Source organism: Archocentrus centrarchus, chromosome 15, assembly GCF_007364275.1.
Source record: "Archocentrus centrarchus isolate MPI-CPG fArcCen1 chromosome 15, fArcCen1, whole genome shotgun sequence".
In the NCBI taxonomy this organism is placed as follows: Eukaryota; Metazoa; Chordata; class Actinopteri; order Cichliformes; family Cichlidae; genus Archocentrus; species Archocentrus centrarchus.
The window spans coordinates 15,054,295-15,073,699 of NC_044360.1; the positions used below are offsets into that span (position 1 = coordinate 15,054,295).

Consider the following 19,405-nt stretch of genomic DNA (forward strand, 5'->3'; position numbering starts at 1 on the left):
CTGAATCTATTTATGATGAGGTTTCAGTGAACAGTAGATGGATCAACTGAAGACCTGGATGCATCTCTCAGGTCCTGTGTCAGGTCTCCGCTGGATTTTTTTCCCCCTGTTTCTTAAGGACATGACTTCCAGATACTGTTTATTTGGTGGAGAAAGGCTTTTAGTTCCTCCACCTGTCTAGTTTCCAATTTTTTTTAACCTGGCCTATAACACCATGCTGAGATTTGCCAGGTTTTCAGCTAATAGTGCTTTGGGAATCACCTTGGAAAAAATACTGCTTTATTTTTAATGTGTTATCATTGGCATTTTTCATAGATTCAACTAAGGAAATGAGAACACATTGTGTGTCTTTGGAATAGGCTGTGTCTAAAGACACAATTTAAAATTGGTTCTTTGCTAAGTTGTCTGTTAGACAATGCTGGTTCATTCCCTTAGTTAGATACCTTTTTAATGCTTGAATGAATAATGGGTCTGTGTTAAGTAGCTTAACAAAAAAGCATTCCTCTGAAAATGGTCAGGTACGAGGACTGGAATCAAAGTGAGTGAAAAGGCAGCCAATGTCCAAAGAAAAACTTTGAAAGACCTTCAGAAAGCCTGGTGAATTGTTGCTCAAGATCACAAAAAAAAAAAAAGCAAGAACATCTGGCTCCTTGGAAGCAAAATTTCAAAAAATGAGGGTTGGCTATGAGGCTTTTGCACAGTACTTTAAGTTTTAAATCCATAGCCGCACCACTGGATACAGCATAAAATCAACTGACATTAGCACTGAACATTACAGCTTAAAACCTTCATGATGGCAGGATTTATTGCAGGTCAGCATTGTATGCAAAAACATTAGATTTAGCTAGCTGTTCCTAATGAACTTACAGCACAGCGCACACACGTATTAATACTCATCTTAACACCTTGATGCAATACTGAACTACCAATATTTAATCTGCGGCAATACTAAAGTAATGTGTGGTCACAGTGGGGATTTCAAACTGAGAAAATAATGGCCCACTGCCGACATTTAATTCCACATGGCCAAAAGTAATACGATCAGAGCAAACAGCAGCGGAAAAGCAAGAGAAAGAAAATGCAGGAGACACACGCCTGCTGGACAGACATTAACCCAATCAACATAATTATGACAATAACCATGTCTGGATGATATACACAGGCAGTAAGACATACATGGGTAAGCACCACACTTGTTCTTGCTGTAACACAATATGTAATATTCTTTGACCTATTGCAGCAGGAGTAGTCTCTCCTTCTCACTCTTGTCACTTGGAGTGCGTCCTGCTTTGCTCTGTGTATTCAGTTGCTGTAGAATGCGCTTTGTGTGGTCATGAGAATGAAGAATGTTCATTAGCTACAGACCCAAATACATCAGATCAGTTTTAGAGGATGTTTCCATGCTGCAGACTGTGAGCTGTGTAGGCTGGCATTTAGAGGAGATGACTCAGTCAGCAACAATGGAAGAAGAAAAAAATGACAATAGCTTACTGACCCAATGGAGAAACACTGCAATTATCACAATGTGGAGCAGGCAACTAGAGGAAAGTACAAATACTTAGAGCCACTAGGGTTACATGATGGAGATCGCTTCATAACTCTGTAATTGTTTAAAGAGAAGGGGAGATAAATAGAAAGGTGAAAGTCACCTAAACTATTTCTGACATTTGGGTGCCTTCGCTTCTTGTATTTTCTTTCTTTGTCCTTTTCTCTAAGGTATGATGCTGTACAAAAAATAAATAGAACAAATAAAAATGAAGGTTTTGTCTTTAAATATTTAAGTGCTGTCTTTAAATTCAGAGCAGAAACGTTTTAAACTAGGACATGTGGTTGCTCATGTTGAGTTCACATCAGATGTAGGAGTGTGTCCTTGTTCTCTTTTATTAAATGAAGTGAAAAGTCCTGAGCCCTAGTAATAAATGACACGAGGCCTGTCTATGAATCACTTTCTGTGCTTCTCAAGCTCTTCTTCTGTTATCAATCAGACTCTAGTCTTTCTCTGCAGTCCTGTGCAGAGCAACGGTCAGAATAATGAATTGTCCCAAGCATCAACCTCCTCACCTTTCCCCAGCAACCAGCAGCTGTTCACCATCACATGAGCCAGTGATACTTAAGTGAACAATGAAACAAACTTGCCAACCATCCATGCTTGCATGGTACTGAGGCAAGTGTTTTTTGTAGTGTCAGCGATAGTAACAATTAGACCACAAAGGTTAAAAGCTCATCAACTCCACTGAGAATGGCAAAGCAAAGCACATTTAAGATTTTTTTTTAGCAGTCCTGTCAAAGAGACAGTTCACCTTTCACAGGTGGTTTTATTTAAACTCATTTAAAATCAGATTTTTTTCTGGCTTAATTCGAGAGAAACTCAACCAGGTCACTACAATACTGTGTGTAAGTGAGAAGTCTGAAAAATTGCTCTCAATGGTTTAGATTTATTTCATTTCCTGAGATATTGCTGGTATGTTGCTGATGAAGCGGAAAAACAGACAAAACTTCCTTATGTATCTCTCCCAGTGCCATTCATCATGCTATCAGGACAGATTTCAACAGGCCACTATTGCTGATAAGCAAATTTATAATCTAGGAAAGTTAATGCATGATTTCTAATGTGACATTGCTTGGAAGTCCTTGTCAGAACGCTTTAACTATAGCATATTATCTTAAAATCTTTGTGAAGGCAGATTCTCTATTCAACCAAAAACAGTATGACATTCCTTTTCACTAACTTCTGTTTAAAAGAGAAAAGAAAAGTCATTTTCTGATCAGTTGTTGCTAAGAAATCCTCTAGCCAATAACACAATAACATTATTGATCAGGTTGCAGGGGCCTAGCACAGGACTCTGTATACTATATTATACTCTGTATAGGGATACATCAGCAGTCTCTGTGGGCCCCTTACTTTCTTGATCTATAGCTTTCATGCATCTTTTGATTATTTTAACAAATGACTGAGCTAACAACTGTACACAATAATCTGTGGTTGTCATTATGGTAGCCAGTAATGAACATTTCATATACCTAAAAACCTATGATATATTAGTAAATCTCCTCACATTTAGTTCACAACATACTGCAGTCTGTTTTCTACATTGCATCTTCTTGCTCACTCTCTGCTGCAGTATTGATATTAGCCTCTTAGCCTGCTTACAGTCTCATACTGTTTTCAACCTTTTTTGATGCACATCAGAAGTCAGAGATCAAGACATCAGTCACAGTTACACTATGAACTGTAAATAATATAACTATCTTAATAAGTGTGAAATGTTAAATAAATTAAATTATAACACTAAAATTACAGTACTTTGGTAGGAGTAGGCTGAACAACAGTATGTTAAAATGCATGACATTCAGTTAGGTTTATGATATGATATAACAGCCATTTTCGGTTAGCATTCTTTTAAAGTTAGAGATTCTATACACGACAGTCTGATGGTGCTGCAGATACTGGATGATTTAGTAATACACAAAAAAGTGTACATGGGTAAGTTGGTGCACTGCCTGAGGATGCTTGATTAGAAGTAGTGGTATTGTGTCATTGTGGCATTTTTTTAAATGCTATTTCATCAGCCCGAAACAAACGGATTCCTCAGAATTTCTTACTTATCTCATGGCACACTGAACCAGCGGTCCAACATATATAAAGCTCAACAGTGCAGCAGAAATTGTTCACAGGTGGATACAAGTACCCAAATTGGCACATATACTCTTCTGTGATTAGTTTCTTGAGAAAGCCCATTAGTAACCTAGATTGCCTTTTTGAATGGTCTTACTGTCGTACATGTTTGACCATTTAAAAGTTAATGTTAGAAGTCAGACTGTTTACATTATTACCCAGTTCTCACCTATGGCCCCCAGAAATCTTGTTTATGGTGACTCAGGATTTAGAGCAGCTTGTCTGCTATTCAAGAAGTTGGTGGTTCTACCCCCAGCTCTTGCATGTGTATGTTGAAGTGTCCTTGGGCAAGATACTGGATGCCTGAGGCATCCATGTAGTTTTGCATGTGTTCGTGAGTGTTGAAAATCTGTCTGTGGATGCAGCTTGAAGTGTATACATTGGTTTGAGTGCTAGATGAAAGTAAAAAAAGTCATAACATAAACTTCTGTCCATTTACCACGGACTACCATTGTGTAGTTAGATTAGTTACATCAATTAGTCTGCATAACAAACAGCACAGTAGTGATGGTCATCGTGGGACAGATAAGCTGAGGGTAAAGGAGTCTTCATGCATCAAATAGATGTATTTTACTGAATCACACGGGAATAAAATTGGCACCAGATAAATGTTAAATGTCTGAACCTAATTATATTCATCATAGTGTTAAAAAAGATAAAAGGGTAACCTGTTAACCGCACAGCACTGTGCAGCTGCAGTTGTCAACAGACCATTGGAGCAACATGTGTCATTGCAATTATTTGTTTTTATGTTATAAATTTAATTTACTTCTAGTCAAAAACATTTAAATCAAAAGTTAAACCAATGAATATGTATCCACTGGTTGAAAGTCTGCAGTAAAACAGTGTCTCCTAAGATGGAAATGATGGATGGCCCAGCTGGAATGAAATCTGGAAAATTCACATGGCTAATGGGATTTCTCAAACTAATGGCTGCAGAGGGACAAACATGCAAAGTCTTATGTTTGTATCCACTTTTGAAAGATTGTTTTTTGTTTTTTTTTTCATCTGCTTTACAATAATGCTGCCTCATGGTGTTTCATTAGAACTATGCTAAATAAATGTGTCCGTCACCATATAAATGACAACCTATACTTTTATATAGTTTTTTCTTTTAAATTAATAATAAGTGTCATTGTGGTATTTTAACATATTGTTTCATCAGCCTGAAATGTGCAGGCTTCCTCAAAATACCTTGCAGTTCAGAACCGCAGGTCCAAAGTACAGTATAGCTTAGGGCTAAGCTTTCAGGTGAAACTGCTCTTAGTTCCCACTATGGGACTTCACTTTGTGTCACATCTTGCAGAGAGACCTGCTACTGCGTCACTCTCTCTGGCTGTTAATAAACAATAAATAAAATAGTAGCTGTGGTGGAAAGGGCAGCTCTAGTATGGAGTGGACTAGATAATTTTCCTTCATTTGTAAGGGGCGAGAGTGGCATCAGAGAGGCTGCGCTGGGAATCAAGCTTCAGCCACCCAATTGATTTATTCAGACAATTATCACACTAACTGCTTAGAAATAAAAATTCAAATAAAAACAAACTTTTCATTCCAGGCTTGCAAGGGCCCCTTCCACCACTGGAGCTCACATTTCCCTAAGGCCCTGCAGGTTGCTGGCGTGCTGAGAGATAATAAAAAAAAAAAAAAAGCAAACAACAACAACAAAAAAAGCAACTCCATAGTCATCTCCAGGAATTAGGTCAGACTCAACATCCTCAGTGACTTAATTTCCCCCCTGTAATTTTAACCACTCACATTAAATGCTTTAATTTTTTTAAGGGTAGTAAAAACACTATTATATAAAAATTGTTATGATATTGCTTAGTGTAACACTAGAATCTGTAGAGATGTGTTTATTTATGCAAATAAATCCCCAAAACAAATAAATTTGCCATGAAGTAGAACTGCCACTGTTATTTTATTAATATTATTATTACTATTATTTTTATCTTGGGACACACACAGTCTCACATTTAATTTGCCATATCAAAACTAATCTTATAAGCTGTAGCACTATGATCATCACAACAAATGAGAAATATTGAAAAACACACAGCCCAATACCCTTGCATAAGCTGACATTTGGCTGCTCAGAGCAGAACTGGAGAATTGAGATCAACTCAAAATGGTTTTTAATTTTTTTTAAGCATACATAATGAGGTATCTGTAAGTCTACAAAAAAGGATGACCACAACAACATCACAGTATTACAAACACAGTGCCGTGCTCTTTCACAAACACACTAAGTCACACAGATACACACTTTGGATCTATGCACAGCTTGATCCATCAATCCAGCGGAGGATGCTCCTGCATCACCACAGCTGAGGCTGTGTTATTTTTGGGCTACGGCTCATCTCTGTTCACAGGCAAGACATGCAAAGGCTGGCAAAAATGGTTGTAAGTTTCCGGTTACAAGCATATGGGGGGGAAACACACACACACACACACACACACACACACACACACACACACACACACACACACACACACACACACACACACATTTAATGTGTAACAGTTAAAGCGGACAAGTACAAACAGAGAGCCCAGTGCATCAGGATAAGCACCTTGAAACAAAACATAAACAGCTGAGAAAAGAGCCGAAACTCTTGGCATTTTTGGATTAAAAAAACCTAAAAAATAACATAAAAGTAATTGTCAAGAAGAAGGATTTTGAAACCAACAAACCATTACAGTTTCTCTGGAAGAAAGTTTGCTTTCATACATCCCTGGATTACAATGCAGTCACACTGATGAAACTGCAAACGTTATAGTGTAATCAGACTGAACCTTCATGCCCGTGTTCCATTTAGCAATTTCTCTTGTCCTTTAAGGTTTTATCAGTATTCTGGAGCTGGAGCATCACATTATGCAGCACCAACTACCCTGGCATTATCTCTGCTTGTGACAGATCGGCCTGCCATTGTGCCTTCTACAGTGCAGTGTGCATTAACATTAAACAGCTTGGCTGGCCGTCTGCCTGCCTCTGTGTCCTCCGGGAACACAAGGAGACTCAGCAGCCATGAAGGCAACTTGGAAAGCACCTGTCACAGCCAATGACAAACCACAAGAGGCCCACGAAATCCTCTACCTAAACCCCTGCTTCATTTATTAATGACACTTCAAATAAATTAAAGAAAAAAATGACATTAAATAAAACTTATGTACTCACGTAATTTGATGCCAGGTCTGGGTGTAGATAGTCAATACCTGAAAGAGGATTTTGAAATTATTGTGTGATGTAATTAAAAGAATGTGAATAGCAGGGAATAGCAGAATGTCTTGCTATTATTATACCAAAGTTTCATTTTTGCTTTGTCATATTCTGAATACTTATGACAATGATGAATGATATTCCAACAAAACTCTTAATAAATTAACAACTGACTTCAATTCTGCTATTTAATGAACTAAGTCACAGAAAATTACACGTTAATAATCACTAAAATCAATTATTTCTGGGTCAGTTTTTTAAAATCTGATGATTTGTTATTTTAAAAAATAAAAGGTGGTTGTATGTTTGGATTTTAAACTGGAAAACTGTGTGTGTAGGTTCAGCTCAACTGGCATTAGAGAGGTCCTGTCACGGTTCTGGGTCAGTTGCCCAGCATTTACATTTTTTGGACTTTGAAGTTTTGTTATGTCATGTTTCATATGAGTTCTTATGGTTTCTTTGTGGGTCTGGCCTTTTGCATATTCCATGGTTTGTCGAGTCTTCAGTTCTTATTATTTTTCAGTTACTATTGTGTTTACTGTATTCCTTCTTTCAGTTTGCGCTGCCTCCCCTGTGTTCCCTGTGTATTGTCAAACCTACTTTAATAATGTTCCCTTGCTTAGTTCTTCCTCTTTTATTTTGGTAGTCTCCTGTCTCGTATGCATTGTATTTGGTTTTGCTTTCCCTGTCTAGTTTTCCCAGTTAGTTGCAGCTGTCTTCCTTGGTGTTTCCCATCTGTCTAATCACCTGGTGTGTTTATATATTGTCTGCATTTCCCCTTGCCCTTTGTCAAATTGTCCCCTCTAGGTAGCATGTTCCCTTGTTCATGTTTTCCCTGTTCTTTGGATTATTTGCCTCTGTTATTTTATTTATTTATTTATTTAGTTATTGTATTCTGACAGCCAGCAATAAAGCTGCCCTTTAAGTTTATGTCTGTCACCCGAGTCTTGCATTTGGGTCCACATCCTGCCTGCCACAGTGCCGTACCTTGACAGGCTCCACTAGTGTGATGAGGATTTTTCTTAATCTTTGATATATACAAAATAAATTAAATACTTCTTTGTGACTCAACATGCATACTAAAAGAGAAAGAGGTTTCTGTTTATCTTATTTATATGTTTTTTTTATTTTGCACAATGACATGTAGCTTTTGGAAAACGTGGTCAGTAAATAATAATTTCATGCTGTGAATCACCTCAAACAGGATGAAAAATTAATCTGAACAATATATATTCTTTATAACAAATTCATCAAATACTAATAAATCAGTTTGATGGATATATGCAGGTGTGATTAAATGCTTTCAGACAGTCCCCAGGGTATAAATCGGTGATTTTATACTCACCATCATCCATGATTGCAATGGTAACTCCTTTGCCTGTGTAGCCCAGTTGCCAAGCTTCAGCCACATTAAGATCCAGCCCAGGGGTCCCGTCTGCCTGGCCTGTGTTTATCTAATCACTCAGACAATATGGAGAACATCCATGACTCATGGCACCCAGGTGAGCCACCATTAGGAAATTAGTCAACATGGAGGATGTGTGTATGTGCAGGAACAGGATATTATGGATAAGGACTGCTTGTGGATGATGGTGAAAGGAAAGGGAAGTAAATGTCAGCAATACAGCACATTCATCTGACATGCCAGATGAATGAAAACAAGCTTGCTGCAGCATAAAATTCATGCTTGCCAGTTAGTGTAAACGAGGGAGGAGGAAACTAGGCAACATGAATGCAGAGATGAGATGGCATGATATTGGCGAGGCCAATTTAACAATGAATAACAATGCTGATACAGAAGATAGTGGGGAATAGGCCTGGCCTCTGAGTAATTAAGGTGGAAAAATGTGGGATGGTGCTAAAGGTCAGGCTTCACACAGACAGCTAGCTGGCTTATTACTCACCAGATACCACTGTTTGGTGAATAGAGGGTCACTCATGTTAACTTCAATATCGTTGATATTTCTGTACCCTCGCTTCTGACGACTAAAACCCTCTTGTTCAATGACATTCTTCACCTGCGGAGGAAAGTTAAAAAAAAAGAAATATGGCAGGTCAATGTCAGTTCAAAGTCAACAATGATCTCACACACATTTTGTAAAAGAATCACACAAAGAGCGAAATGAAACCCAGGTGTGTTTATGCTGGAGCACAGAAGCAACTCTAGAAATAGGATTCCGTTCGATATGACGTTTGAGATGTTGCCTGGGGTCGCTCTGTGCACAGGAAATCACAAAACCCAGCTGTGCTCTACTGTACCATGAAGGCAGAACATCACCTAAATGAAAGCGGCTATTCTTTTTCTTCTAATGAGGGACTGCAGCTGGAGCCAAGGCTCCCAAACTCACCTTGTCAGTATGCTCAAAAGCCACAGCAATTACACTCACAAACACGCTTGTGTTTCTCTGAATCATCAAAGAAACCTCAGTAGATGAAGAGCTCTGATTTGGATTACAAATGCGTGCTGAATGCTGCCACAATAACAATTATCGAGCACAAAAAGATAATATAGGACAGAACAAATAAATGATTGGGATGGAATGCAGTTGCTTGATTAGCTGGTGGTTGGCATCAAAATGACTGCTGTCTTTGATAGTGATGTTGTATTTAATTTCTGCTACACTTAGAAATCAAACCACAGAGATAACAAAATACTGCCATTATTCTACTGCCTTCATCTCTATCTGCAATTGTGAGGACAGCAGTAAAATTAACCTGTCAATTTAGTCATTCTAATTGGGACTTGCACCCCATCTCCTTTAAGAATTTTGCTTTTTTTTTTAAAAATTTCAAATACCCATATTCATGCACTTGGGAAAGTGGAATAGGTGAAGTAGAGGTAAAGGAACAACAAGCCTCTTAATCTTTTAGAGTGTGGCATTGGCTAAACCAAACCTGAAGTGAAGCTCTCAATTTGAAATTTATTGTCAACACACTGCTTGTCATGAAGGTCACACTGACAATGATTTCATTTGAAGGTTTTGGGTCAATTTCTGACTCTCTCGCTTTCTCTCTGTGATTGTATGTAATAAACTAAATGTGTTTTTGCACAGTTTTAAAGCTTCATTTGAAAATAGGTCCCTGGCTAAATGTTCCTCTTATGCTTACCCTGAGCAAATTCCCTCTGGTGTGTCACAAAGAAACAGGCATTTTCTGGTGTGTTTACCCCCCAAAGAAAAGTGGAGCGGTGCAGCACTTAAATGTGTCCTTCTAAAATGGTCAAAGCCTATTCATCAAGATCTCTCTTTATGGTATACTCTTAGCAATCATGAGACACACAAAAATAGTCCTCTTAGCTATCTTCTCTCTTGGATTCTTTTAAAATGGAAAAAAAAACAGTTGTATTAATTCAACACTGTTTTAGCCTTATATTACTTTCACAATCACAAAATTGCATTCACATTCATGGCAGCTAGCAGCAATTTCTACATAATCCTTCCTTCCATCCATCAGCACTTTATTCCATCACTTGGCAGGAGATGGTATTTCCCTTGAGACAGCATGTCATACTGCCCACTCACAACATCAAACAGTGCCCATGCACTGCCATCACTCGCCGCCTTTGCCACTGCCTGCTCACAATACTTCAGTTCACTCCAAATCAAAGAGCAGTGCAGTGCTCACTGCCCTCATTTCCCTCCTGGCTTTTCCATGCATGTATCTTTCAGGGTCAGGGGATGCTGCTCATTCACATTTTTTTTATGTTCTACTTTCCACCTTTGTTCCCACTTCTTAATATTCCTTAAATGGCTTTTTAATGTATATGCCTCATTAAAAAAAAAAAAAAAGTGTATTTCAGCAACTATGGATGGATGGATCAGTGGATAAACTGGGTAAAGGCAGGGATGTATGGACAAGTAAGCACAGAGAGAAAGCAAAAGGAGAAAGCCTCTGTGTCACGAGTGAGCATGTCAAGCAGGTGATTAAAACCTGGCATCCGGAATGTGGACCTGCCCATGTTCGTGCTGTCTCGCTTCCATTTGCAGAATTAGCTCGTCAGAGTGGCTCGCATTTATTTTCATTAGCACCTCTCACAACCGCAATTAGAGAGGCTAGTTGATTGTCTGCAGCAGGACCCCCACTTTCAATACATCCAACAGCGGACAGAGCTAAACACACGGCGCTCAGCACAGCGCAGCACTGTTGTATTTATTTCACAGCTTCAGGTAAACAGCAGATACATGTGCTTTATATAAGCAAAAACAGCTGAAACAATTTGTGAGTGAGTCCAGTGTCATGAGATTACCATAATTTGCAGTTATTTTATAAGTTATTTTTCAAGCCAAAAAAAAAAAAAAAAAAGAACCCACAAATTTACTGTTTCTATTGATTTAGTGTTGTTGTACTCAAGATTGGTCTTGGTCTCGAGACCGCTTTTTGATGGTCTCGGTCTTGTCATGGACTCGGACATTGCGGACTCGAGATTTTATTTCAAGACCAGTCAAGATCACAGCTCTGGAAATATCACTAAATTGCCAGAATATTGTCCAATTTATTTGTTAACATCTTTGCTTTTATTGGATGTAAAACGTACTGATTTAAATCCCACAAAGATTGCGCTCCTCTGCCTCTCAAAGGAGCGCACCTCGCAGACTCCGCCCCGGCTAGGTCGCTGCTATTCTCGCTGCTTAGCCTGTATCATTTCACCGCAGTTTGTAATCTACCACAGAGCACGGACAGTTTCATTCACAATGTGCACGTTTGATCTTACTATGGTCACGCGTGTGCTGCATAAATCGAAATAACAACCGGCATGAACACGAGGAGAAGTAAGAGGGGAAATGAATATCAAAGGAAAATTTCAGGCTTCCGATTCAACAAACAAATCCCAGCATGAAAGGTAAATACCAACCTTCATGTATTTTGATACACAAACTGAAAATTTAATGCAAACTTTAGGGCTGCAACGATTCTTGGAGTAACGCAATTCGATTATTAAAAATCCTGGACACAAATTTGTTGCTTTGATGTTTCGTTTCAACTCTGCAGCTCAGGTGTCTCCGTGTAAGCGGAGCATTTCCTCCCCATTCGTTCTCCATCGCTGTGACGGATTTCCGTCATTTGGAAAAAAAAAAAAAAAAACGCAAAAACGACCCTTTAACACGAGTGGATCGCTGAGATGTTTTTCCACGCCCCCACTTCTCTGTGCTGTGAGTGCGCATGTTTGAATGTGCGCGCGTGTTGTGCAGAGGATGTCAGCTGTTATTTTTTCTTTACGTCAGCTGTAGCCACCAGAACAGACCTATAACCACAGTGTACTGGGGAAAGGGGGGCTGCCATTAGCACTAGCAATCGTTCGGTGCCCCCCCTTCCCCTCCACCCTTCAGTACAGAGGGGATCCGTCAAAATGTTTTTTATCAACCACCTGATCAGCAACATGAAGAACAGAGAACTTTGTAGCTGCTCCATCCACCCTGTTTGTTTCACACAGAGAAACATCTGCAGTACGGAAGTTAAAATATGCTGATGAATTGTTAAAATGAAAAATTATTTCTTATCCAATTACTTGATTAATTGACGGAGTAATCAATTGAATACTTGATTACTAAAATAATTGATAGTTGCAGCCTTGTATTCAGAAAGCCATAGTCAAACATTAGTTTTCAGCACCAGTAGAGCTATGAGAGGCCTTCAAGAATAAAATAACTACAGTTCCCAGCAAGATGATGTCACTTCCTATTGTTGCATTAAAAACGTGATAGTCTATGCTCACAACATGGTGGCTGATATTCAAATGTAGGAAATGCTTTTAGCAGCTGAGGAATCTAGATTATGTTTTTGTTGTGTATGTTTTTTTATGTGATTTCTGCAAACACAGTGGAATGAAACAGCACTCTGGGACACATTAAATGCTTGATATATAAATGTAACTTTTCTGGATTATATGCAAAAATTATCATTCTATCAATCTAATAAGGCCTGATTTAGAGTTCTGCATTGATCCTTTGTGCATAACTGAAAATCCTCTCTGAAGCAAACCTGACATGCACCTCGAGAAATGTAACTACACGTCCAAAAAAACTGATTACTGCGTTCCAGTTACATCTTAGACCCCATTACTCAATTAACAAGCAGGAGCGGCCACTACCAATGGTAACGGCAGAGAAGTAAGTAAGCTGTTTCTCCACCATTAGTACACTGAGCTAGTGGTGGGCAGATCAATCCTAATATCGATAATATGGATACCAACATTGGTATTGGTATTGATCAATATCAGTGTAATGAGATCGATACTTTGGCTTCAGTTTCTTTCCTGTATGCAGTGCTGCGGTTTCATCAAAAATGCAGGCTGACTGTCTAAGTGTCGCTCCTGTCCCAGCACAGAGCAGGCACACTTTGCTCCTCCCCTCCCCACAGTGTTTTGTTATGCTGTCATGTGAGGCATAACATATTTTATTTGGGAAAAAAAAGGATTTTGCTATGAAACATTTAAAGCAAATTTAAATTTAAATTTGTAGAAAATTAGTGAATGAAAGGACATTTCTTATTAAATTTTTTATTATACTTTCTGAACGATCTACCTGGAAAAAAGTTTGCATTTGTTCTTGAGTGATGATTTTGTACACTTAATTTATGAAAAAAAAAAATTCCACACATCAATGTGTGGGGAAAATTGTTTTGTTAATGTTCCATTGTTTCAGAACAAGAACTTTTATTTTGATAAAGTATTTTCTACTTACATATAAACTTTGCCCAATTCTATCCTGGGTTTTAACTAATTAATGATCCAAAGGAAAAAAATCTCAAACCAGTTAAACTTCATGGAAATTCTTTATAATTATTAAAAAGTATTGGTATCAGTATCGGTGATAATGGCCCTGTGATCAATACCAAATCTTGAAGTATCGCACACAACTACATTGAGCAGCATACACGAGGAGTGATTGACAGTGCTAAGACCCTCCTCCTGGCTCTGATTGGTTGTTTTTGACTGGGAGAAGTTCACGGAGGAGGTGGAGGAGCTCCATTTTTTTCGCAGATTATCGGTCTCATACTGTCGTGACATGGTGACAGTTTTAAAAAATATGTAAAAAACAGATTTTTTATAAAAGTTACATACTGCAGCTTTAATCTGTGTAAGATTAAAAGCTTTAGTTCTTACTGTTGATGAGTGTTTGCCATTTTTTCAGTTTTACACATTTAGCTATGTGGTTTTGAAAAAGCACCCATTTTTACAAAGATTGTTGGTTTAAAAAAACACAACTTTATGCATTGTTTATGAAAGGCAGAGAAAAGTTAAGACTATTGTGATGAACTATGAATAATTGTTTTACATTCTGTGATAAATGATGGAAGTCACCCAGGAGTATTAAATAAAGATGGTTATATTTATTTGAGCTGTGAGTGTTTAATATCAGGATGATTTTATGGGAATGTGGAACTTTCAGATCAATTTGAGAAGTGATTTTGATCATGTTTCACATTTTATTGGATCATGTAGCGTCAGACACTGGTCTTGGTCTTGTCTCGGTCTGGCCCTCCCTCGGTCTTGGTCTCAACTGGTCTTGGACCCTAAAAGTTTTGGTCTTGTCTCGGTCTCGATACCCTCTGGTCTTGGTCTTGTCTCGGTCTCGGGTTAGGTGGTCTTGTCTACAAAACATTACTGTAGTCTGTATATCTTTGGGATTTCAAGGTATTGGACTGTTGGTCAGACAAAAAATTAATATGCTTGTGTGGCAGTGACCTAAATGACAACTAGTCGTTACTGGTGATTATGGAATATCAGTGAAAATGGGTGACTTGTAGCAGTGACAGGGGAAATAACCATCAGCAACCCAAATAGGTTAGGTACTGATTTAAACTAATCTGAACTTTGAGGTGAGTGATTAAAGCAACTACTAATGGGCGCAAAGGACTATGACGGCCTGTTAAATATTAGGGGGTTAATGTGAGCAGCCAGCTGTTAGGTACAAAACAAAGGGCAACAAAGAAATCACTTTATATGTAGTTGGGGCCTTACACTCTCAAAAAGTCTGCTTAGCAGAGGAAAGGATTTAATATTAATAAAAAAAAAAGATTACTTGATAATGAAAATAATGTATACAGCTTTTTCATGTCAAAAGGTAACCAGTTGTTTGTGGAAATCAATCACCGTACCACTTATTACTCCAACCAAACATTTAAGCTGACAAATAAATGATTATAATACTTTATAAGGTATAAATTAAATGTCATCAAACTTGGCAAATAAATATATTTTTATTAGAAAAGCCCATGTCAGAAAAGCTTTCCTTATAATAATTAATATAGCTTAGCTTTGCTACTGCAGAACCGCTGTAGCACCTAATGTTACAAGAAATGGACTTTTTTATTTATCTGTGTTACCAAAATGCTTCATAGGAAGACACAAATCATCCATCCATCCATCCATCCATCCATCCATCCATCCATCCATCCATCCACTTATCACATTCACAGCAACATTATGAATATAAATCTAAAATAATGTCTAAAACTTAAGTATATTAAGTTTTAGCGTGTGATTTAGTGCTGGGTTTTTGCCAGCACTAAATCAATTGCTGGCATTCCATTTTATTCTGTTACCTCGATGGCAAAAACACATTTTTTTTAAACTAAACAGAAAGGAAGTCAGGGATGACCAGTTGATGCTAGGCTGAGCCTCAGCTTATAATAGTGTTACTATCCTGTAGTTACGTAAGGACAGTAATTTCTTGTTGAGAATTGGTGGTAATTCTGCTATGACTATACACAAAATAAAGCTCCAAACTAGATGTGGAAGCAAATGATTTGCCATTGTATTAGCTTCAGTAATTAATTTGACATTTCAGTTTGAATAAATAAGGGATTTTATGTACTAGTTTATTTCCCCATTGTGGGACTAATAAAGGTAAAAGGTATATATTTGAATTTGTTTTGCCTTCTATTTATCAAGAGGTTTGTTATGAGAGCTTATGTCTTGTATCTGTTTTTCGTGTGTGTATTTAGGATTTTTTTTTTTAAGCTGTACAAAACATCTTGACTTTTTGTGACTAGAGCTGTCTAAGTTGAAACCCTTATTTATGACTTCATTCTACCTGGATACATGTAGAGGAAAGTGTCAGAGTATGGGCTGGCTGTGGTGGATGAGTGGGCATGCTGAGCTTCCTCTCTGCCTCTAGGGTGGAGCTGTGCCTTCCTCGTACACCTGGGTGCCATCTCTTCTAAAAGCTGTGTTTTTAGGCTCAGCTGAGGCTGTTGGTTCTCCCTCAGATCGTCCCATCTCGTTCAGCGGGAAGTCATCTCTCCTTGTTGTTCCTTCTTGCACTTACCTGTAAAGTAATCTCGCCTCTTGTTTTCCTCTCAGTGTTGTGACAAAGGATTCCTTTCCACACCTGCAAATCTCTGTTACTCACCTGTGAAACTCTCCGGCCTCACCTTGTGGATTACCCAGCTCACAGCCAAGGTTCCCCATCATTCAGCCTCACTATCTGTTTCCAGCAGCTCTTCTTCTGCCTGCCCACTCTCCACCACTCCTGCATGCCAGCCTTGGACCACTGGCCAGCTCTCCAACTAACCTCCTCCAGCCTCAAGTAATGCCTCCATTCACTCTTTCTAGTGTATGCTTTGCTGGTCCAAATTTGCCGACACTAACTCTAATTCACCTTACTTACAGATTCTCCCTGATTGGCAGCCATACTTTCATCCCAGCCATGGTTCAGTTCCACCATATCACTCATTCTTTGTAAATAAACACTTTTTCATTACAAATGTAATTCTGCTCCTTCAGTCTGGCCAAGTCAGTAACCATGACAGAAAGACTGTCATGTGAAGTGAAAAGAGAAGCCATACTGGTATACGTAGTAGTACATGTATACATAGTATATTGTTTTCTAGAGCTGTTATATGTATTCTTACCCTTTTGTCTTTTTGGAGCCGTTGTCTCCTGCGGGCACTGCGTTTGCTCCTCCTCTTTGAAGTATCTTGAGGATAGAAGTGAAAGAGCCCTTCTCCGAAGGGAAGCTGGAGAGAAAAGAAAAGAAAAGAAAAAACAAGACAGGAAAATGGATCAGGGGCAGAAATATAGATAGGAGCGAAGGTTAAGGCAGCAATCATAAAGTGTGAATGGCAAATCAAAATACAATAGATCATAAAGGAAGGAGGAGAGCAGGTTATCATCCAGATGGGAACAAGGGTGCTGATTCCCTGGCTTTCACAGAGGGTCTATTTTAAGAGTCTGGAGAACAGTGTTGGAATCAGCCATAATAAATCACATGGGAAGGAAAATGAGATGCATTCAGAGCTTTCCCTCCAGCACTATGCACAGATTAAAGACCCCCTTATGCTTTAGTAACAGTCAGGGTGCAGGTCAAGCCTCAAAATAAATGGTTACAGATGCGCCTGTCAGATCTAATGTGAAAATGTAACACTTATCAAAGGATGAAGATTATTCTTATCTCCCACTATATTGCTAATAAAAGTATTGTTATTGCTATTGTTATTGTTATTATTATTATTATCAGCAGTAGCAGTAGAAGTATTAGTATTATCATTGCTTTACACTGGCTGATCACAGATCTGTTTTTCTGTCTTTTTTTGCTCCTCTTTAGGCTCACATTTATATGCGTGTCCCCTGCCTGTGTCCCAATCTAGTTAATTAAGCAACAAAAGAAGAGAATTCAAACAACACAGACATTGTTTAATGGCGCATATCCCATTAAGACAAATATAGCTGCAGATTACATAACCTGGGAGGCAGTAGACGGCGGGGATGATCTATTGCCTACAAGAAAGCGAACAAGCCATAGCAGAAACAGGAATACTGCACAACCACCACAGGTATCATTATCAAATTATGATGAGATACAAATCAAACACTTTTCTTTATTATTATTATTATTATTATTATTATTATTATTCCTGTGGAGGTGAAAGGAGAAAAAAAGGGAAAAACATCCTCATTCAGAGCTGTGCAGACACCTCTCTGTTCACTGCTACGCCTCACTGACTAAGGCTCCAGCCAATTTCACCCACACATTTATTTTGACATGTGACAAGGAACACACACTGTTAGGGAATTATTTCTATCAGACTGCCATAAACGCCTTGTTGAGTCTTCTGACATGTTGAAAGGCATCCTAAATTTTTCGAGCTATCTGATTTGTCTCAGGTGAGTTAAATCCCATATCTGCAAGGAGGGCCGTGTATGTGTATGCACGATGTGCTCTGCAAGAGAAAGATAAAGGCATGTTTTTAATTTTATTGGAAATTTTGTTTATAAAAATGTTATTTGTTTGTAATTTTGTTTTTAAAAAGGGCATCCAACATATCCAAGTGAACTTACTGTCTTTTGCTGTAATTTAGAGACTAAACAGAAAATGGAGAAATGCTCCAAAATTGAAAGGATTACATCAAACCCCAACTTCGTATGAGGTGAACCCCTACTCATGTGATGTTTTTTCTTTCCATCAAGAGCATCTTTCACAGACGGCTCCAAGTGCATCTTCCATTGTAGGACTCTGAAATTGGATGCGTTTTAAAATATAATTTGGCCCACGGGCGGGTAGCAAACCTAATAAACAAGGCCTGCATTTCAGTGAGAATGACGTCATCAAGTTAAGAAAAAGTGCAATGAAGTCAAACCACAAGAAAACCAGAAGAAGCTTCTTAGTGCCTTCTCAATTGGATAGTTTTACTACATGCAGTATGTCCGATTGCTCTGAGAGCGAGACCGCCCGGAAACGTTACCAAACAGAAACATTTCACGCTGACATTTTCATTTAGAATATTTATTCATTTATTCATGGTCTGTTTACTACAGAAAGAAAAAAAAAGCATGTATTGTCAGGATTCCGTGGTGATTATCAGAGCATCCCTACCTTTCGGGCACTCTGGAACCCATGTTGTGTTGCAACTTGGTGCGCTTCATCCTGTGCGTCCTCATGCAACTGAACCAGAAAATGGTCCGTTAAGACTCCTTCTGCAGCCTGCGTCGCAAGCAGCAGCGCGTTCAACAGCACTATAAATCCCACGGCTGTCCCATATCGGGGCGATCCAAGCATCGTGTCTGGCTTGTGTCAGTATGCCTGTCTGCGTGCCCGTCAGAGTAAAATCAGTGTATGGGATGCTCCTCGTCAGAGAAGGGAAGAGGAGGAACAGGAGGAAGAACAACAGGATGCAAAGGTGTCGAATCAACGCTTTTGCAAACGCATCTCCTCGTCGTCAGCTGATGGTAGCACTGGAAGTTGTATTTCACCGACGTGTAGCCGCTCTTGCCGTGTGCTTCGAGTTGGGGCGGTTGTGTGTTGTGGACCAAACCTGCATCCTCAGCTTTCTAGCTCTCCTCCTCCTCTTCCTCCTCTCATCTGTTATTCATCTACCTTCCTAGCTCGGGTAGTTTCTGCGCGTGACGTTGTACCAATGGCCTCGGCGGGTGTGTCCCGTCTTTTCATCCCCCGGATGCGCTCGAAGACACTTTTCAGCACCTTGGAGAATTCCTCCTATCAGCCTCAGAGTTGATGGGAATTCTATTGATGGGTAGGCTATCTAGTGCTGGCCATCCAAGTGGAAAAACT

The 19,405-nt window shown here is 38.9% G+C and overlaps 1 protein-coding gene across 2 annotated transcripts in view; it reads right to left on the reverse strand.

The window, feature by feature from the left end:
• pcsk2 (proprotein convertase subtilisin/kexin type 2) overlaps positions 1-19,196 on the reverse strand; it is a 33,961-nt gene extending 14,765 nt beyond the window's left edge. For both annotated transcript variants that reach the window (XM_030748562.1, XM_030748561.1), the window contains exons 1-5: positions 18,710-19,196; positions 16,749-16,853; positions 8,798-8,911; positions 8,239-8,347; positions 6,852-6,889 (exon numbers count right to left, since the gene is read on the reverse strand). In XM_030748562.1, coding sequence (XP_030604422.1) covers positions 6,852-6,889; positions 8,239-8,347; positions 8,798-8,911; positions 16,749-16,853; positions 18,710-18,892 — 549 coding nt within the window. In that variant the 5' untranslated portion in view covers positions 18,893-19,196. The remainder of the gene's footprint in view (positions 1-6,851; positions 6,890-8,238; positions 8,348-8,797; positions 8,912-16,748; positions 16,854-18,709) is intronic.
• Between the last annotated feature and the right edge of the window lie 209 nt (positions 19,197-19,405).